This window comes from Pagrus major, chromosome 14 (genome assembly GCF_040436345.1).
Source record: "Pagrus major chromosome 14, Pma_NU_1.0".
NCBI classification, from domain to species: domain Eukaryota; kingdom Metazoa; phylum Chordata; class Actinopteri; order Spariformes; family Sparidae; genus Pagrus; species Pagrus major.
Genome location: NC_133228.1, coordinates 4641179 through 4663596, shown reverse-complemented (window position 1 = coordinate 4663596; position 22418 = coordinate 4641179). Strand labels below are relative to the sequence as shown.

Here is a 22418-nt window from a genome sequence, read left to right as displayed (position 1 = left end):
AACTAATCTTGACGAAGGTAATATTGTGTAATATTGCAGAAATAGCTGTTGCACCTATCCCCTGGGCTTGTTTATGCATAGTTACACAGGTTAGCTCGCTCTCATGTACTTGTTCGCCTAAATCCTGGCATCACTTGTTTTGTCCTCCACTCAATCATGGTTTCTTCATGTGATAGCAATTAACTCACCACCCACTGATTCTACAGGGAGTGGAAAAAACCCTCTCTTCTGTTTCGAAAGCCAGTGAAAGATCATTCATACTTTTATTTCCTCCAGGTTTGATTATTGTGACTTCCTTCTTTCAGCTCTCAGCAGGTGAAATTTCTCCTACTTGTACTGAGTGCTGCTGCCAGGCTATGATCACGCTCAAAGAGATTCGGCGTATTACTCCTATCCCTGCTGCCAGCCCCTGGTTCTCATTTTTACAAATGATTCAGATGTTAATTCTGGTTTTTGGATGTTGGTTTGGTCGGGCTCAGATCTATTAAGCCCCTCCAACTGTAAACGCTGCTTGAGGTCTGGGTCTGTCATCATTACGGTATTTTCATTCGCATGAGGACCTGTCATGTTGAAACAAGAAAGAGCCAAACACAAACTGTTGACACGAAGTTGGAAGCATACTGTTGTCTAAAACATCATGATATGCTATAGCGATCTGATTTCCTTTTCATTGGAACAAAGGTTCAACATCATTTCCAAGTTTTACCCCTACCCCTGGTTTCTGATTGCCCCCCTCGTCCCTCAGAACAGTCTCAAGGGCTCGTGGTTGAAATCACCCCCTATGAAATGGGACAACCCCTCAAGATCCTCATAGGTCATCAGAAGTCGTCGATGGCATTTTTGTAAACAGACCGGACATTTCCAGTCTGCCGTCTTCAGCTGTGGTGATTTCTCTTGCGTTACTATGGCAACCCTGCTATTGTCACAATGCCATTTGTCATTTATCGCATGGAGATAGGAAAAAATGGACGTTGCATGTCGTTCACAACTTCACACTATCAATAGATAGTCAGCGGCTACAGGCTAACATTAGCAGCCCATGCTCCTATCCTACCCGTCTGCTCTGATAATAGAGAAGCTGTACCAAGTGCAGCAACTTCACTGCTGGACCTCAGTTATCAAAGGGGGTGAACGCTGAACAGTGAAATATGTCAAAAGCGGGACTGTCATGCACAAATCAGCAATAACAATGTGACGTTAGCTAGCTAGCAAGTTAGCTACCAAGTCATCATCAGACTAGTAGTGATTGTTTTCTGCTTGTTATAAAGAAAAGGACCATAACACAATGAAATGACAGAGTTCTCATAACCCTCAGTTTGAAGTGTGTCTCTAAAAACCTCCATTTGGAGGACCATGCAGCCCCAACACTGCACCTTACACCTCTATCCCAACAAGAGTCAGGACACACTACACCTAGACCTGAACGCACCAAATAGAGGGTTAGGGGTAAGGGTAGGGTCAAGGAGTGTATTGGGATTGGGCATTAGGATCCCAGACCGAGCCAGGAAAACACACCTAAATGTAGTACCTCTTCTTGCTGTTCTTTTCTATTCTCCTCACGTCCTATTGGTCCATTAAGAAAGAAGAAGTGATAGCCAGAAGTAAGAGTGAAGGTGCAGAAAGCAGAGGATGTAATGGATGTGGGGAGGAGAGGTGAGACGGCTGGACAGCAGAGCTGCAACAGGCTTCTGTAATGGTGGATCAAGGGAGAATATACAGACGCAAATGTCCCATCCCATTAGATAATTAAAGCACTTTCCTGTCAGGCTCTGTGTTCAACTGTGACCCATGTGACAACACTTACTGCTCTTTTTCTTCTCCTTTCACACCACACTTTTTCACAGGCTTTGAGGTTGGTCCTTCTAATGTTCATTAAGACGGTGCAGATGAAGATCTCAGTGATATCAGTATGGATAGTACTCTTTGATAGATAATGTTGCAATGTTTTCACTAAATATTCTGATTGCAATTACTTTTCAGGATTATTTGTCTGGACTGTTTTTCTTTTTCATCTATGCACAGACATTTCAGCTGTTTTGTAAGGTATTCACTTCAGTAAATATGAAATAATAAATCATATTTTCTATGTTGCTTTGGGGTGCAGCTACCACCCTGAGACCAAAGGTGTCTCTCATGTCAGGCACAAGGCCTCCGAGTAGATCTGTAGCTCTGATCATCAGTGTGTTTTTTTTCCTGTGTACTTGATGACAGGATGGTCAGCCTGATATCCTCTATACCTTCTGGAACGATGTAACCACCACACTTAGTGAGGAGTTTCACAGAGCAACTGAAGGTATGAACTGAACATCCTTTTCTTCCATTTCTACCCAAAGAGTGTGAATCTTAAAGTTTTCTTGCCGATAGCTGCTACACTACCAGCAGCAAAAACAACTAGTGGGAGGTTTCATTCAGTGAGCCGTAATCATCGGGCTGTAACAAGATCACAGTTAACAGCAGGGAGTCGATGGGGCTGCAAGTCATAAACAGCCTGTTGTTCATAAATCTATCAGAGCTTTGAATCAGTGTTGGCTCGTGGCACAGCCTTGCTTTGTATGAAGTCACTACTGGCAACTACAGTTTTTATGGATTTTTTTCACTGCAACTGTAGTTTTTAAAAAGTCATTCAGTAGAGTAGAGTAGAGAGCAGCGGCTGTCTGGACGTAGTATTTAGTCTAAAAACAGTATGTCTGCTGACATCCACACTGCAGGCTTGAAGTGTTAATGCAGTTTTATTGTTTATCTTCTGTGGAACAAAATGTAAAGCAGGCGTCCTCAACCCTTCTGATAACACCTCCTGTGATGGGCTGACATGTTGTCACAAATACCATTTATGGGGCTGAGAATAACATGAATATTCAAAGCTCTGTGCGGTTGGGGGGGTGGGGTTTTTACTTCCTCTTCAAAAAAACAAGACAGAACAAAGTATCTGAATACTAACTTGTACATCATTTGTCATTAAACTGATAAAAGCTGCACATTTGTGACACCTGTTTGTAAAAAGTACCTTTACAAAGCCTCATTCAGGTCATTTAACTGAAGATAAACTAAGCAGGCAGTCAGCTGTGGTACCTGTCAATCACATTTCCGTCCACTTAGAGTTAAGATGACACAGCTCACCTGTAGCCTGATGTAACCTGTTCCCCATGAACTCTGCTTATGATAATGATAATCTATATACTGTATTCAAATATCTGTTTGAATCTTCACTGTGAGGAAAGAAGAGGCTTTAGTCTTTTTGAATATCATGAGAACAAGAACTAAAAACATTTTGCTAATATTCACTGTAAATTACTGGAGTTAACTTACCAAGTCTGACTAATATGATCTAAAATAGATGAAATCAGAGACTATTTTTGTGTCCTCCAACTCAAGAAATGAAAATATCTGCTAAGGCTGCCTGTGTGGATCTAATGTTAGCGTATAGATGCTCTTGTCCTGGCTTGGAGGGACATACAACACTTTCCTGTAATCTAATAACATACAGTGCCAATAGTCATTGAGACATATTTTTGATTTTGCATCTACACATTGCAAGATCATATTCTTTTCTGCCGTTCCTAAAGTATGTGCATCCCAAAGTTACGTCACTGATTGCAACTGATTACAGAAATTGATCATTTTCAAGCTAAGTGCTTCTCAGAAATTGAACACTTTAGAACCAGTTGTAAATGGTGACTGCTGTTTCAATTATCTCTGTGTTGTTCCTCATCTCACCAGAGTCTCTTATTTTAAATTAAAACATCAAAAAAGACTAAGAAAAAAAATAAATCAGCAGTGGGTGAATGACCGATACTTTTAAAGAGTCATTCTATCTCACACACACACACACACACACACACACACACACACACACACACACACACACACACACACACCATATGGAGGTGTTTCAGTAGAGAGTTATCTGATTACAGGGAATAACAAAGTGAGAACAGGAGAGGCGGATTTGGCTGCTTGATAACATACTTGGCTTCACACTCACACTTTACTGAAAACCCTGCAGTGTCTGTCATGAGGTGTGTGTGTGTATGTGTGTTTGTGTTCGTGTGTATGCAAGCTGTGTGGTGAAGATATTCTGAAACAAAAATAAATAAGGAAGGGTTTTTATATACGAGTAATATAACGGCATGCATGTATAGGTTTATATATAAGTGATATTACTGACGGTCCTCAGTTTCTCTTTTCTTTTCATTCTTTGTCGTGGTTGATCAAATGATAGTATTCTATATTTCTCTTATAGTCATCAAATCTCATGTGTAAAGTCAAACCAATACTGAATGTATCTACTGAAGTGTATCAAAGCCTGATCGATCTCCAGTAGAGCTCTATTGTTGTCCAAAAACTATTAAAAAAACAGAAACACATCAACAGCTCACACACTCCCACATACACCGTCCTACTGCCCCAAATACTCACTGAATGTGGACTAATCCACTGCTGAAATTGTCCCAAACAAATGCACTGTTTCCCCCTGTTAGCAGTGTTTGCAAAAAAAAGCTTTTAGGAGATGACTCAGCCTTTAAAAGGATGAAGGGATTTGTGAGCCATTTTTAAAAGATTTAAGTCTCCAGTGTGTACCAGTGTATACCAATATGTACCACACTGTCACACTAATGATTGGCAGTTTGAACCAAGCTTTGCAAATCAATGCAGCAGATTCAGAAATATCATCCTTGTCATTTGATGCATTCTTCTTCCTCGTCAAAACATGGTTTCTGCTTTACCCACAATACAACACGGCCGCCGTCATTTCAGAGATTCAGGTGTGTTATGGCTAATGGCTAATATACTGTAGGCACGAGCTGCTAAGCTGCAGGTGAGATGTGGAGTGGGCTACAGAGGCGTGGTAAGCTCACTTCTTTCTAACTCCATACACCCTCATGTCTGCAGCCCAAACTGACACCAGCGCCATTCACACTGGCTGCGTTGCTGAGCTGCTGCTGCTTTGCTTGTTTGTGTCCACACAGCAGTGTTGCTGCTGCAGCAGTGCGGCTCCTGCCTGCCCTATCCACTTACATGGAGGTGGACTGATCATTGTTGATAGATATGATGATGTGAGCAGAGCCTTTACCCCGCTGAAAGAAAGAGAAAGTGAGAGGGAGAAAGAGAGGGAGGGAGGGAGAGAGGAAAAAAACTGCCCCTCACCTGTTGTGTGTATTCTCTTCATGTCTGTGACATATTCTGCAGATACAGACAATAAAACTGTAGTGAAACGCTGCTATGATGTGTCTGCAGGTCGTTTTCAGGTCTATTTTTTGCAGAGAACCACACACATGTTGCGGTAAAGATAGGCAAGACTCCGAATCTCTAGAGGAAGCACCGCTTTAACCTCGCTTGACACGTGCATCAGAAGCGCTAGTCACGCAGCCAGTGTGTCTGATATAACCTGTTAACATGGACACCAAAATAAAAAGCAAAACGGGGGTGTGATGTTCTGATGGCGTTCACAGTCTGACAACTAAACAGATCCAACTGCAGCCAACCCACAACAATCACCTGTCTCCCCCTAAAATCGATACTCGGCTCACGTCTGTGCAGGGAAAGAAAGATGAGAGAGAAAGATTTTTAAAAGTCAGTGTGTTCTTAGTTCTTTTGTAGCTTCTAACTGAATCTCTTTAGTTTCTCTTTTCCTGTTTGTACTTTCAGACATCCGCTGTGTTTAACTGGCTCATCGTGTTCACTTTCAGCTGTTTCAGGAGTCGTGTTTAGTTACTGCTGGTGAAAACACAACATTTCCTGTAATGCTGCTTCATAATAAAATATTTAAATGACTAAATAATGCAGACTTTTATTATGAAGAAGTTACAGGAAATGAAAATTGGAAAATTGGAAATGGAAATGTTTGTAAGTGAATTAGCCGAGCCACTTTGTTAGCGGTGATTTAGTGTCATTGGTTTAATACACACCTTCAAGCAGGTAGCCCAGTTGTGGTGGAAATGCAAACACCCCGGCCGTGCTGAGTCAAACCGAGTAGAGCCAGGCCGGCAGATATAATGGAAAAACGGCACAAGTGTGTGAGTTCATTTCAAAATGTTGATAATGTTAGTATCACAACTGACATCTGGAGCTCAGACGTGTGTCCAATGTCATTACTAAGTCTGACAGCGCTGCATGCTGAGCAGTTTGGTGACTCACACACAGGAGAAACTGCAACTTGTTTTTGCTTGTCAGTGTTTTTAAAATAAATTGTTCCTAACCACTCCCAAACTACAACTTGTCATTTTTACATTTCTGTTGTTGTATGTATCCCACACACAAGATGCAATGCGTCATTAACATAATGATAGAGCTCAAAGGGGTAGGTGTAGTTTTTAAACTTTAGACATAGCAGGTCGTATAATAAGCTCTAGTCAGAGGTTTCAAATGTTTGTTGCTTCCCTCTGAATTATCATACATAATAAACTCTTTCCTCACTGCCTGCTCTCTTCTCTTTCTCTCTCTCTAGCCTCGTCCTTCCTGAAGCAGGCGTTTGAAGGAGAGTACCCTAAGCTGTTGCGACTGTACAACGAGCTGTGGCGGCGCCTGCAGCAGTACAGCAGCAGTCTGCAGGGGGCGCTAACAAGCAGCGGAGGGATGGACGCATCTCTGGACATCTCAGCTGCAGAGTCGGACAGTCAGGACCTCTTCACACACGGCAAACAGGACTACAAGTGAGCAGACACAAAGACAGCAACACAATCAGAGTCCACATAGGCTGTAATCACACCTACAGAACCAGAACCAGGGTGGACAAGTTTATTTTGGAGCATATTTGTGTTTTGTTTGTTGAGATGAACACTTCAGTTACATGTTCACTTAGAAGTGAACAAACACTGCTATTGTTGTAAAGGTTTGCTCAACTCACAAGCAGAGTTTTGGTCACCTGTGATCCAGTCATGTTGATTAAAGTGTTCCTAATTAATATCGCGTATAGAACAATGTTATTAAATTAGCACAAGCCTAAGCAGAATATTGGTAAGAACATCTCCACTGACTGTATCATTATGAAGTGATGTGGTGTTACATTACACAGAGAACAATCAGTTTCAGAAAAACAACCGCCTGTGAACAAATCCTATAAAGCCGAGGTACTAGAATCTGTATAAGGGTCGAACAAATGGGATTGGTGCTTCTGTAGTATTATTCCATAAAAGGGAATGCCTTTCTATTCAATCACTGTTTCTATTGCTCTCCCTCTTTGCCACTCAAAGCGCTCGACAGCACTTGTAACATTCATACATTGATGGCAGAAGCTGCCATGCAAGGTGCCGACCTGCTCGTTAGGAGCAGTTTGGGGTTCAGTATCTTGCTCAAGAACACTTCCACATGCAGCCGTGGGAGCCGGGCAATCGAACCAGCGACTTTCCGATTACTGGACGAGCCACTCTAACTCCTGAGCTACAGCCGCTACAGGATGAGCAAATCATCATATTCAGTGTTTTATAAAGCATTCCAACTTTTTTGGAATCAGGGTTGTAGCAGAGACGGTATATGAAAAAAAGAAGGTAGGAGGGAGGACAGTGAGATGAAGAAGTGCAGGAGGGAGGAGGGACCGAGGAACAAAGGAATGATGTAACAGGTGGATGGAGAGGGAGTGAAGACATGACAGATACAAGAAACAAGTCCTCTCTCGATGAGCACTCAGGAGCATGTGCACAGATGCTGGTGAGCAGACATATGTTAGATGTTACACACCAGACAATCGAGCTGCTGGCAGAGAGAAAAACAACAGTCACATGTTTTAATGCAGCATGTCAGAAAGACATCAGCCTCACCAGGAACACTGGACACATGTGTATATATACACTGGACTGTTTGAACATTCTCCCCCTCTTGTCCCTACCACAGTGATATACAGTCATGAGATAATGATGATGAATAGAGCGCACGCACACACACACACACACACACACACACACACACACACACACACACACACACAGTGAAGTAGCCCTGAATTGTAGTAGGATGAGACACAGTGGCCTTTTGCTTCCATTTATGTTTGCGTTCTAAATGATCCATTAAAATGTCAGCACAATGTTTTAGCCAATTACAAGATATTATATGTCAAGATGAAACGCTAAATAGATCATGGGCATCATGGATTTGAGTAAAGTGATGCTATTTTCTGATCTGATTTCCTGTTGTGGCCGAGAGAAAGGAACAGTAATATCGCCACCGTATGTATGTTACTAATACTGTAAATATCTTCTGAACATATAAACTGTGTTTTTCTGTAGCCCAGAGAAGGCTCTGAAGGACTCTCTGCAGCCGTATGAGGCAGCCTACCTCTCCAAGTCCCTCTCTCGCCTGTTTGATCCTATCAACCTTGTGTTCCCTATGGGCGGCCGCAACCCGCCCTCCAGCGATGAGCTGGACAGCATCATCAAGACCATCAGCAGGCAAGTGCACTACATGCCTTACAGCCAAGACCCACTAGAAGTGACAAAATCGTTCAGTGCTGCCTCTGCCATTTTTTGTCACTTGTCTCACAGTGTGTCCACATGTTGGATTCTCCTACGAGGCATTTCACTTGTGCAAGTGGTTAGAAAAGGACTGTCAGTCTTAGCAAGTACTGAGGTGTAAAAAAATAACGTCAGGCAGGCATAAAGTAACATGAATGAATCGGTTAAAACAGTCCGACAAGCACTTAGTCTGAAGCATACTGAGGGTTTAATTTTGGAAAACATAAATATTTAAAACTTTCAGCTCTTCCTTTTTTTTGCACTGGCCTATTACTTGCAATGAAACGCAAATCACATCGTCAGACATTTCATGCTGTGGGTCTCCAGCTTCATGTGCCTGTTCAGAACATTTAATAAGTAACTCTCATATAAGTATAAAGTAAGTCAGGGTTTTTCATGCTGTAGGGCCAATTAAAAAGTCATTGCTGATACACAGTACATATGAAGAACTGACCGATGCTGCTTCAGCATTTGTTCCTCTTCACTGATATACTTTTATATTCTTAGTTAAAATGCTAATGATAAGCACATAATAATCAGCATAGAAGTACTTTTCAACCCACATAATGGCACAGTGACACCAGACACAGTGTGGCAGAGAGGCACTTCAGTCTATTTAAAGACAGTGTTGTTTTCTTCACTAATTACAACTGACTGATTAATAAAGATATAGATATTAGTATTATAACAGTGAAGATGAGGTGACATGATTACATTGGAAGATATACACAGGAGTTTCTGGTCATACAATGGTATATTTTCATTTACATTCATTTGTTTCACAGTTACATCAACCATAGTTTTCAGTTGTCATACTCCTTGTGAGCCAGGAATGTAACCCATTTAGACCAACTCTCTCCCTTTTCTTTCTGCAATCTTAAATGAAATGTCACACGTTCCATACTGTATATGTTGTTTACAATATCTGTCCACTGTTTCAGAGTGGGAGGCTCTTTAAGGAGCGAGCACCTTTTTATTGCCTTCTTGCTTGCAACGATAGGAATTTTGAGTAAATGTTTGTCTCTGATAACCGATTTCTTCAGCATGTTTCCTCAGCAGAGTGTGAGACAGGTGAACTCAGCATAGACTCCTAATATGCTCTTAGTGGACACATTTTGATCTTTCTCATTTATTCTACCAAAACATAAATGATCAGTCTCCCTATCCCACAGATACACACATACATGGCAATCAAATTCAGAGAACATCTGAATTGAATTATTACTGATAAAAATATGATGAAACCAAGCTTCAGTTTAGCTTGATAATTAGCCAGGTTGCATTATTTAAATGGGGTTTGAAATCTGTCTAATGAATATATTTGTTTGTTTGTTTGTTTGCAGCGAGCTGAATGTAGCATCTGTAGATCCAAACCTCTCTCTGGCTGTGGCAAAGAATGCTGCCAAGACCGTCCAACTCTTCTGTGTCAAGTCTGAACAGCTGGTGTGTACCCTGTGTGTACTCTGTGTGTACTCTGTGTGTACTCTGTGTGTACCCTGTGTGTACTCTGTGTGTACCCTGTGTGTACCCTGTGTGTACTGTGTGTGTACTCTGTGTGTACCCTGTGTGTACCCTGTGTTTACTCTGTGTGTACTCTGTGTGCGTGCATGTGTACCCTGTGTGTACTCTGTGTGTACCCTATGTGTACTCTGTGTGTACTCAGTGTGCGTGCATGTGTACTCTGTGTACTCTGTGTACATGCATGTGTACTCTGTGTGCGTGCATGTGTACTCTGTGTGTACCCTGTGTGTACTCTGTGTGTACTCTGTGTGTACTCTGTGTGTACTCTGTGTGTACACTGTGTGTACCCTGTGTGTACTCTGTGTGTACACTGTGTGTACCCTGTGTGTACTCTGTGTGTACTCTGTGTGCGTGCATGTGTACTCTGTGTGTACTCTGTGTGTACTCTGTGCACGTGCATGTGTGCATGTGTGTGTGTGCAATTCTAAAATTGTGAATGAAAAAGGATGATCTCTGTTTTGGTTTTGGATACTCTGGATTTATCTACAGTTGGCTCTGCTGTGTGTAGACTGTCTGTGTGCCATCCGCTGCCCCCCTGTGGTCTGTCCAGCTTTACTTTTCAATCAGTCAGTCACTCCTCCCTCTGTTTGCAGCTGAGTACTCAGGGTGATGCCAGTCAGGTGATTGGTCCATTAACGGAGGGCCAGAGGAGAAACGTTGCTGTGGTCAACTCCCTCTACCGCCTACAGCAGGCCGTCGCCAAGGTAGGAGGCTCCTTCTGCCGAACCAATGCACCTGCACACTTAGAGTTTAAGTCACAAACACACTAACTACATAACTTCAGCTCTCATACAACAGTCAAGATAATGTGGTCATGTTTTATCATGAGGAATCCCCATTGTTATTGTATATTTCTGTAGTGGTTTTAATGTCAAGCTTTCTTTTCTGCTAAATTAAGTTCTTTACAGACACTTCTTACAGTCCTGACCCTGAGTCCAGGCTAAATATACAAGATCCAGTAGCCTCCAGACAGACCATGGCTTTGTCTTCCAGTAAACACTCAAGTCTAACAGCTATCCTCCAACTTCAATTCACCTCCATTTCAGTACTTAGTTCACTCATTGTGAACTGTTTCAAAAAGTTCAATTTGATGCTGCAGAACCAGAGACACCATCTTTTTTTTACCCCAAATTCTTCTTGTTTGTTAACCTGGAACCTACATTACCCACAATGCAGCGCTGCTGCCAACAGTTCAGTCAGAGATGAGTTTGAAGACATTGATCAGACATCACACAGCTCCCTCTGGAGCCACTCAAGGCTTCATACAGCTTCTGTTCTCATTTACAACATACACTGATGTGTTGACAACATTTCTGGCTTCATCTACATGTTCAATGGCTTTTTGTTGTTCAGGAATAGGTGTCTGTTACATAAATGTTAGGTGATGGCTGCACTCAGTCATGACGGGATTGTTACTGCTCACCTGGTGTGAGAGAGCGAGCAGTGTCACTGCTAGAGGCGCGCTGGTGGCCAAGTGGTTAATGTGCATACCAAACGATGCAACGTCAGGGCAGCTGCGGTCGGCTCAGGAAGTAGAGTGGTCATCCACTTATTAAAAGGTTGTTGGTTCGATCCCCAGCCCCCGCATTCGACATGTCAAAGTGTCCTTGGGCAAGATGTTGTCAGTTGGTGCTATGCTATATTGGTGCTTGACTTCTGCTGTAGCCCAGAAAGGACAACCCAAACGCTGACTCTACAAAGGGCCTCTCACATTTCACAACAGCCACCATAGTGGAGAGTGAGACAAGGGGTGTTCAGCTGGTTGCAATTTGCAAACTTGCAAAGTCGTTTTTTTTCCCCTTAGTTTTAAATCACTTTGGTTTAGTTTACTCTTCCGTCAATGATAGCTTTCCTGTATGTTCTACAGTACAAGTATACTCTAGAACTATAGTATGGTACTTGTATTATACTATAGTACATCATAGTATAGTACAGTACTTGTACTATACTATAGTACTATAGTTTCTGTGTGTAGTGTGTGTAGTCATTGGTGATTAGTTAACTACAATTTTTTTCCTCACAATTGTCCACAGGCGTGACACACAGTAGCACACAGAGTGCTCTAAACTGTGCATGTGATCGGACTATTACCTAAGAGATATCACATGGACACACAAACACACACGTGAAAGGAAGCAAAGGAAATTAAAGGGGGATCAAAGGACAAGCAGTCAGGGTGCTGTGTGTTCAGCCTCCTCAATTAAAGATGTGTGGTGTTCCTGCCACAGCAGCCCAGCTGATTAATAGCAAAAGCAAAACAAAAAAAACAGAGTACTCCTGCATGAAATATTCAACCTCCAGCCTTCACAATGTTACTGTGTGAAAACAGAGGCAGGAGGAGGGGGGCGGAGGGACAAAGACAAATACATATCATGCAGGATGCTTTTGTACTAATTAGCATCAATTAGCTATAGAAAAGGAATCCTGACCTATCTGCCTGCAGTGATCCATACTTAGTACACTTATTATTGTTTCATTATACATGCTTCCATGCTCCCACAATATACAACAACACATACAGTGTGTGTCCGACCTATGCTGAGGGACACAGCTAGAATTATCTCTAGCACCGATGTCCCCTTTGACTTCCTGTCTGTTGTATCTGCAGATCGTCTCAGGATTGGGGTCGTGTCCAGCAGCTGCTGCAGACGCCCTCTCTTCTTCTTTGGAGGTATCACAGGAAACTGTTTTTATTTCATTGTATTTGTATTGATTTCTCCGTTTGTTTGGTTTTTGTTTGAAGCAAATCTTCCTAAGTACACATGCTTTGGTAGAAATCCACACGCTCCTGTGCTGACACTGTGGGGACAACGTCCTCTGAGTATGTTATTATAATGGAGCGTTCTGCCAATGTACAAAAGGCCTGAGGCTCACATCCTTTCTTCATAACTGTGAATTAGAAAACTGGGACATGCACGGTTGGTTTCTTTCTTTGTGGAACCTAATAATAAGTGTGCAAGACCTCGTTTTTATATTTCTGTAGCATTTGTTCTTTCTCAGTGTTTAGTCTCCGGGTTTGATTTAGTTTAGTTTGTTTTTTTTCAATAAAAAATGAATGTTGATTTTACTCTCAATTTAGTCATTTGATCATTGTTAGTTTTAGTCAAGATTAGCTGACAAGAACTCAGTTATTGTGGGTATTTAGGTCTGTTTTTGCCTCTCATGTAGTACCATTACACTTCAGTCTCACAGCTACATATGCGTTTTTCTGAAGGGAAAAAAAGAGCTATCTTTTGAAAAACCTAGAATAGCCATTAAACAACTATTGGATGAATATGTGATCTGCTGCATGACAACAAAGAGTTTTCACCCCTTGTCAAAGTTGACACTATATTCCTGATCCAGGCAGCTGGATATGTCTTCTTGCATGATTTGTATGAGGAGAAAAATAGACGTACATTATTTTTATGAAAATATAAAACAGTGAAAAATATCTACTGTATAATTAATGACATTTGTATTGTGGCTCATGTGGTACAGACTGCCAAAACGACTTGGCGGCACGAATGTCCTCCATCCCCACAGCTGACAATATGCCTATATCTCTAAATGTATATCAGTCATCCAACCTCATATATATGTACTTGACAACGTGACTTCACAAGTTGCTACTGTGTGGCGACAGGGTGTCCCTCAGACACAGGTAATGAGCAGTGAGGTTCGTGTGATGTGCTCTTTGTGTTTGCTGGAGTCAGAGCAGCCCCTCACTGTTTGTTCCCCTCTTGTCTCATTCAGGGGGTGCAGGACCTGATGAGCAGTGCAGTGCAGCCTCTCCTGCAGTCAGTGAGCGACTCCATAGAGGCCATCATCATCACACTACACCAAGAAGACTTCTCAGGGTACGCTACATTCAGCCTGTTTCCATCGCAGGAACTTTTCCTGGGACTTTTCCTTTGCACTGCTCAAAAAATTAAACACTTCAATCACACATCAGATCTTGATGAAAAAATTCTTCAAGTTGAAAATCTTTACTGATCTACATTGTATAATTTGTTGAGAACAAATTACATAACAATGGTCAGTGGAAACTAAAGTCATCAACCCAAAATCACACCAAAAATCTCAGTAACAAATTGGAATCACAGGCTGATCTGACTTGCATGAAATGTATCGCCTCATGCTACCAGTAGTGACAAAGACACTAGCAGAACTAAAAATCAGTCAGGAAGGATAAGGAGAGAGCAACTGTCTGTGGCCACCACATGCAAAAACATTCCATTTTGGGGGCTTGTCTTGCTTTTGTCTCTCCATTGATCCAATTACATCACAATATTGTGGGCTGGACATTGTATGAGAGGAAGCTCCATCAGATCCAAAGTAGCACATTTTAAATTGGTTTATTTTATCTGTGATCTGGGAGACAAATCCCTGATACCAATAATCTGAAGAATGCTGAGTATCGGCTTGATAATCGTTCTATCCCGAGTCAACAACCATAGCTTCTTTTGTAAATGGCATCACTTGGGGAAATCACATTACTTTGTGTGTGTGTGTGTGTGTGTGTCAGGCCTCTGTCCAGCCCTGATAAGCCAGACGTTCCGTGCTCCCTCTACATGAAGGAGCTGCAGGGCTTCATCTCCAGAGTGATGGCTGACTACTTCAGACACTTCCAGTGTGTGGACTTCATCTACGAGAGCACAGAGTCCATTGCTCAGAGGGCCATCGAGCTGTTCGTCCGCCACACCAGCCTGCTGCGTCCGCTAGGGGAGGGCGGCAAGATGAGGCTGGCTGCTGACTTTGCACAGGTGAGCTGGACAGATGAGACTGATCCAGGCTGGTTGTAAGCCCTCTCTGGTGTCCATGATGAGGCAGATGCAGAGGTCATTGAGCAGACTGAAAAGTATTTATCTGTTTGTAATGTAATGTAATGTAATATGTGTTTGTTTGTGTGTGTGTGTGTGTGTGTGTGTGTGTGTGTGTGTGTGTGTGTCTGTGTCTGTGAGACAGATGGAGATGGCAGTAGGTCCTCTGTGCAGGAGAGTGTCAGATTTGGGGAAACCTTACAGAATGCTGCGCTCCTTCAGGTGTGTACTCTCGTATTCATCATATGTATGATGAAGATCAATGCTCATCACACTCATTTGTACTCTTTGATTCTGTTATAAAGAGGAGGAGGAGGAGTGGTTGTTGTCAGTGTGTTTTAGTAGAAACATGGTCTGGTGGGATTAAAGGGTCACTTCACTCAAATGAAAGCACATTCACATTATAAAGACAGGAGTTTGGCGCTGCTTTGTTCACCGTTGTCTTCTGACCGTCTCCTGGAGTTAACTTCCTCTCTTACCTCATTCATCATGTAAGCATCTTAAAAACTGCTCGATGAATGTGTATTATTATTTTTGGCAAACAGCAATTTTCAATGATTTGAAGTGTGTGGTGATTGTAAGTTTAATACTGAATCTAATTATGTTGTGATCTGTTCCGACGCCCAGCTGCAGTGTGAATGTTGCTAACAGTGGTTAGAACACTGAATCTGAAGGCTGATATTTATTATTATCATAATGATTTATTGTTGTATTGTTGTAATCAGGTACAGACTTCATTCAGTTATCTTTCATGTTGAATGGCAGTGCAGTAGCCTTCAACCTGGTGTCAAAGTTCAGCAAACCAACACAAAGTCTGTTTGTCTGCAGTGATGTGAACACAGCTCACCCCTATATTGGCAGTTGGTCCACATTAGATATTTGTCTCTGTCGCAGTACAATGGAGCTAAATGGAAGTTCTGTTCCTCAGACAGTGACGTTTGAAATGCTCCACAGCTGTGTATCTTTCCACCAGCAGTGTCTCGGATCCTGTGATCATCCAAATCAACAGTTTGAATAAGGACTGTTGTTCAGTAGAAAGCAGTTCAACCAACTAATATTGTTTCAGTTTATAGCTTTTATTGTTATAAAGCAAAGTAACTGTGATTATACAGTGCTTTAGACACAATATAATACAATACTTAAATGCATTCTAGACATGGGCTTCATAGGAAGTGTTTCCAAAGTATTGTTTCTGGAGAATCATAAAGGAAGTACAGCTTCCATTTGGTTGTTCACTCCTGTGTTACAGGATGATACATGAATGCTTCTGTCTGCCTGGAGGGAAGGAAACCAATCAAACACTGATGTTGTGGAAGTGATATCATTTCTACATGGTCATGTCAGCCTGACTGTGTCCAGAATACACTATATTACTGTATTATTATATTACTGTGTGTTCTATGTTCCAGGCCGCTGCTGTTTCAGACCAGCGAGCTGATAGCCAGCAGTCCAGCTGTGGGTGACCTGATCCCCTACAGCACCCTGCTGCACTTCCTCCTCACCAGAGCCCCGTCTGAGCTCAAGTCACCCCACCAGGTGTGTACACACACTGACAGATGAATCCCAAAACTACTGTATATCACTACAGCAGCTAAAGAGCGTTGTCCCCCACAGAGAGCAGAGTGGTCCATCGCCCGTTACTCCCAGTGGCTTGATGATCATCCCTCTGAGAGAGACAGGCTCACTCTCCTCAGGTAACCTTTGTTCCATTGGCTTGCTCCTTTTATAGGTCAGAGTGCTGGTACCTCACAGCTAACACACACACACACACGCACACACCTAAGGTGCATGTGGGGAATCCATCCCATCAACAAACACCTTTAGCCCTTACAGGGAACAAAACTGAATGAACTTACACAGCTCGGATCATCTCAGAGAACAGCCACTGTGATCTGATCTGTGGTGAATGATCGGCCTCTAGTGGTGAACTGTGTCATGCACATATTGAATACGGCATGCTTTTGCCAGCTGACTACAAGTCATTGTTCTAAGTGTGGTTGTTGGATGGGTTCAGCTGCCTTCACCTGATGGAACCTTTGTAAATGGAGCTGTATTTTGAAAGTTGACCAGTGAACAATAGTTGCTGTGAGGTAATACTGTTGAAAGTGCACGTGACCACACATTATGTTTCCATCTGAACAGACATTTTGACATGTCAAAGCAGGAAATGCACAGGTGGAATTTAACATTGTAGGTGGCTGCATTCCATTTCGGTGAGCCAGTACAGCCAGTACCAGGGCTCCGGTATTGTGAATGCAATAAAAAAATGTTTTCTCTCTTATTGCTAGTTTTAGCTTTGTGAAAGAGAACAGTACTTCAACCATACTGTCTACCAGAAGTAGAAAAACAGCAGTGTGTCGTTCTGTCTTAAAGAGACAGTAGATTTGATTTTTAAAGGGGCAGTCTGTAAGATCTGGCCAGAATTTTAGCTTAAAGCATTAAAAAATGAGCCATTATGATCAGAGTGTGAAGAAACAACAGAGCTGAAGTTGTGTCAAAGACGTGTGTACTGTGTTAGAGATGTCTGCTGAACTTGACATGCTAACCAGCTAACCCCGGCCCGTCCTGTCTCATAACTCCACTTCGTATCTGAAGAGGCGACAGTCTGCTGCCCGTGATTTTGCAGCAACCCTTGAATTCTTCTATTTCTTACAGAATACACCCTTAACAGCAATATTTATAAATGACCTTTTACATCAAGATTGTAAGAGCACTGCTTATAAAAGGATAATATAGGATCTATAAAGAAGTTAGAAGTAGCTTCATATCATAACTATCTTCCACATTAAAATACTTCCACAGACAGCACGAGCCATCATTTTCCTCTGTCTACTCTCAAGTTAGCACTGAGCCACGCTGTCACTGTCATGTACATTATAAACACTTACTATAGCTGTTCATATGCTGTAATCATGTGGTATAACTGAAGTGTGTCCTCTCTGTCCTCTAAGGGGCGCTCTGGAGGCCTATGTGCAGTCGGTGAGGGCTCGGCAGGGGAAGGAGTTTGCTCCCATCTATCCCATCATGCTCCAGCTGTTACAGAGAGCCACCAGTGGCCCACAGGAGGTCAGAGCCTGAGGAGGAGGACGCAGCTACAAACAGTATCTGAGCAGAGTCAGAAGCTTCCGTCTGACATACGTGAAAGCCCGAGGAAGTTTGTTGGATCAGGTTTAGCTCTATGCACACTACAGAATGCTCCTTTAATATGTGTGACCACAGCAGCTGCAGTCCAGCTAAAACTAATTTTTATAATTCTGAAGGAATCAAGGGAAGAAAGCATGATGTTTAAGTTCTTTTTCCTTCTAATGACGCCGAATGTGGCACTCTTCACTGAACAAAACCGTGGTTTTGTCACGTTACCAGAATTTAACTTGAGTGACCAAAGCTGAATATCATTAGAAACTTGTCCGGTACAATAGAACTGAGTGTCACTAAGTGTAGTCCCAGAAATATCTCATTACACAGCTTCTCATCTCAATGATGTAAAGGAAGGTATGTTTGTTTTTTCAGTCCAGTGGTTTGGATTGAGCTTCTCCAGACACTGACTCATGTGATGGTGTACAACAGTTCAATAATGACTGACAATAAATGGGGAAATATCTTGAGGACTTTTATTTGTACAGTACTTGAGTAGAAGCAGGGGTATTGAAACACACACACACACGGTATGACGAGCAGTATACATAGGTGTATTCAGATGGGCCATTTCCACTGGTTGGCAGGAGGCTCCTCTACCAGCGGCTCCCATGGTTTCCACTCTGACATCTTCCTGGACAGAGCCAGCTCACACTCGGCCTACACACAGGACACACAGCATTCAGTAACACTCGCATCATCCCAGGAATAACAGACAGTTGAGTTCTCATATCATGTTGGGAAATACACAAAGATTTCTGTTCTTCAAGTGTGGAGCGAGAGCCAGGAGGTGATTAGCTTAGCATAAAGACTGGAAACAGCTAGGCTGGTGATGTCTGGTGACAGCAAAAGCTCAATAACACACATCTTATTTAATTAATTATTTAATCTATAACCAGGTTAGCTGCTGGCTGTAGTTCTCTAAAGTGTCAAACTACAGATACAGGGCTTTATCTTCCAGCACGCCCAGTGGGAGAAATAAACAGCATAAACATGCTAAATGTTTAGCTGGAGTTTTGGAATTATGTGAAATATTGAATTGAGGAGATACAGATGATTGTTCCAAGGATGCAGAGTGTCATCAACATAAAGTCTACACAGTTCAGCAGCACTGGTAGATCTGTGACGCTGCCATGTCTTCAGTCACTACAGCTGGGAACAGACCATCACTGACTAAATAACACAGTTGCATACTGACACTGATTAACAGACTATGATCAGAGTCCTGTCATTAAGCAGCCTCAAATCCTCCCTGAAGTGTTTGTAGCAAACTGAAATGGATGGCTATCTGTGGTGTAGGAAAGTGAAACCAGGGGAACTGGTGGCGACACATGGGAACCAAGAACTGTAAAGTCTGCTCTCCAGAGACCGAGGTGTGTGAAGATCCTCCAGGAACCTGGATAAACTCATCATAAAATAATGCCAGCTCAGTTGGCAGAGTGCGCCCCGTGTACAGAGGCTGAGTCCAGAGCCAGGTTCAAATCCTTTGAACAACTCAAACCTACAGCCCCTTGATACATAGCTCCCTCCCTCTCCTCCTGTTTCCTGTTGCTCTTCACCTGCACCACCAAGTAAAGCCATGAAATAATTATCTTAATGACAATGGGACTCCTTCATCTGTCAAGTCAAACTCGGTTGATATGACCTTGATCTGAAAAGTAGGACTTTAATCAGCCCAACAGCTGTAATGTGTGTCAGTGTCGGCACGTGAAGAGACTGAAGTGAAATACATCATCAGTCACCCACCTGGAAAATGACTTCTTCAATCTGCCCACAGTTTATCTTCTTCTCCAGCTTCTCAACATCAGGCTCCTGTGGAGACAGAAGAACACGGTTAGTCAGCTGTTTGGGTTAAACTCAGGTGTTCAGCTGTCATCAAGCTGGATCACCGTGGTAACCTACACTCTACAAATCAACTTCAGAGGATTGGATCAAAACCTGCCAACAGTCAATCACATGGCTGGAAATAGGGACTCATCATTCCTGCAGAAGTGACTGACATGTAGGCAAACAGAGACGTTATCAAGCAGGAGGATCACTTTTCAACCCTCACTCACCACTTTGACGTGGTTGAACCTCTCGTTGACCAGCTGCTCCGTGTACTTCCTGTAGGCTGCGTCCTGTGGCATCGTCTGCAGCGATGCCAGAATCTTTGAGTACAGAATCCTCAGACGCTGAGGAAGAGCAGAGCAAATCAGTTAAGGCAACAAACTCTCCTGGAGGGTCAGATTCCTGGAGGATGTATCAGTGTCGGCTGGAGTGTGTTGATGAGCTGCGATTAACTTTTGGTTGATTTTTTGTCAATAACTGCATGCATTCACACCATGTGATGGAGGTTTCTCTCTCGCAAGAGTGCAGCAGTGTGACTGGTGCACACTGGACCCGTGTGTGGTGTCTGTACTGTCTGCTGCTCACCTCATGTGGATTTTGGGACACTGCCAGGCCGACCAGGCCGGTCGTCTGGAAGAGAACAGCCGGAGAGACACTTGTTACTTCACCTCATGTCCTTCTGCACTTTATCAGTAGAGCACGACGGATACTCTATTCTGGGGGCTGATGCAGAAACCGATATAATGGATATTGATTTATCATTCAGCACACATTTTTTGCAATGATCTCTAAAATGTGGTTGTCAAACGTGTGACAAGGATATGCAACAGAGGCAAGATATTTTACAGTTTAACAATAAAATGACATCAGTGCACTGAAACAGTAAACCACTGGGAATTTAATCATTATTTATTACTCCAAGCAGAATATTCTGTACTATAATAATCTATCACAATCAGTGCATATCAGAAAACACATGTGTTGATACTGATATCTGTGAAAGGCCAATATCAGCTGATAATGTCAGCCAGCTGATATATCGCTCAGGCTCCAGTTATCAAGCTCAAACTTCAGAATTTTCACTGCTGTATACAGTCAACTACTAATCACACGTGTATAGTTGGACAGAATGGTGACTTTATCAAACATATGGTAGGTCAAGTGGTAGCTATCTGCAGTGGGACTATTACACACCCTACACTTGTATACTGTAATCTTTTTACCATGCTACAATGTCAATAATGACAAACTACCTACATGTGACATCTATTGCATGTCTGTCCGTCCCGGGAGAGGGATAATACTACTACTAATAATAATAATGTATTGTTGTTATTATCCCTCCTCTGCGGCTCTTCCTGTGGTTTCTTCCATCTGTTTTCCCTGTTGAATGGGTTGTTTTTATTCCTCAACATGGCAAGTTTTTCCTCACTTGAATCCAGGGTCTAAGGACAGAGGATGTCGTTCACTGTACAGATTGTAGAGCCCATTGAGGCAATGTTATTGTGATTGTGGGCTATATAAATAAAATTGGTTTGATTTGATTACAGAGGATGTTTGTATATGAACCTTCAAAATGTAGATTAATATATTATTAATAACTAATTATATAACTCTCATGAATGATGTTGCAGTGTAGTTAGTGTCGTTAGGACTTCTGAGACAGCTCAGTGTGTAAACTCTCTTCTCCATGTGTTGAATAGACTGGCTGCATCTTGTCCTTCTTCAGTGTCAGTGTACATTCAGGCCACACAGGGAAACATGTGATTCTTCTGAGATCCTTACTAAACTCAGGCTGTCCTTCACAAAGACTAATTGATGTTCTCAGAATCCCCCAAATCTCTTCTAACCATCTGGATGTCAACATAATGTGTGACCAGTGTATGCTAACACATGACATGCTATGGGTAGCTTTAAAACGGGATTTTCCTATTTTACCTCTAACGTCAGTGGCAAATTACAGGAAATCAGACAGACATTGTAAAGTAAGCGTGTTACCTGTGAGTATTCTACATTTTCAGTTTTTTCAACAATTATCGTAGTTAATTCACTTGAAGCAATGTAGCACAACACAGTGGAAGGGTACTATAGTAGGTTAGCTATCGTTACTGCTTCCACATTGTAGTATACATTTACTACGAAGTAAATATTATGTTAAATTAAATAAAAAAATATTATAAATATTAAATATTATTAACTGCAGCCTGTAAGTAGCTGTACTTCGTTGACCAGGCACGGCTAACCTACCTAGCCAAGTTAGCAAAACAGGTGTTAGCACACGGAAAACAGTGCCCGTTTAAATCAACCACATTAATACAATGTAGTACAAACAACACTGAGTTAGTTAGTTCTGCACCGTTCACCGCGTTCTCTTCCATTATTAAAACAAACCATGACCTCTACTCGTACCTTTTTCAGCAGCCCAGCCATTATTGTCTGCGGACAAGTCTCCCGTCCGTCGTTTCCGGCCACTAAATATGACGTCGGCGGTTCTTTAAACAGCACCACCCACAGTGCGCGCTGTTTTCATACGAACACGTGTTGTGTACAGTGAAATGAAACGTTTTGAATTGTCTTACTCAGCTCATAAATACAAAATAAACAGCTGTTATGAAGGAGACGTGGGTGATTTCCAGATTCATTGAAAAATCAGTGTTTAGTTTTCTGTAACGACTATTTGAGGCAT

At 42.3% G+C, this 22418-nt stretch overlaps 2 protein-coding genes across 2 annotated transcripts in view; one reads left to right on the top strand and one right to left on the bottom strand.

The window, feature by feature from the left end:
• cog5 (component of oligomeric golgi complex 5) overlaps positions 1-18372 on the top strand; it is a 60145-nt gene extending 41773 nt beyond the window's left edge. The window contains exons 11-22 of the mRNA XM_073480521.1: positions 2212-2293; positions 6446-6650; positions 8220-8381; positions 9788-9887; positions 10559-10669; positions 12574-12636; positions 13701-13804; positions 14473-14710; positions 14913-14989; positions 16177-16303; positions 16382-16461; positions 17719-18372. Of these exons, the coding sequence (XP_073336622.1) occupies positions 2212-2293; positions 6446-6650; positions 8220-8381; positions 9788-9887; positions 10559-10669; positions 12574-12636; positions 13701-13804; positions 14473-14710; positions 14913-14989; positions 16177-16303; positions 16382-16461; positions 17719-17845 (1476 nt within the window). The 3' untranslated portion in view covers positions 17846-18372. The remainder of the gene's footprint in view (positions 1-2211; positions 2294-6445; positions 6651-8219; positions 8382-9787; positions 9888-10558; positions 10670-12573; positions 12637-13700; positions 13805-14472; positions 14711-14912; positions 14990-16176; positions 16304-16381; positions 16462-17718) is intronic.
• On the bottom strand, positions 18357-22221 carry ndufa5 (NADH:ubiquinone oxidoreductase subunit A5). Its single transcript, XM_073480522.1, has 5 exons — positions 22142-22221; positions 20318-20362; positions 19960-20076; positions 19649-19714; positions 18357-18562 (listed from the first exon to the last, which is right to left on the bottom strand). Exons 1-5 carry the CDS (start codon positions 22160-22162, stop codon positions 18461-18463), a joined length of 351 nt encoding a protein of 116 aa, XP_073336623.1. The 5' UTR covers positions 22163-22221; the 3' UTR covers positions 18357-18460.
• Between the last annotated feature and the right edge of the window lie 197 nt (positions 22222-22418).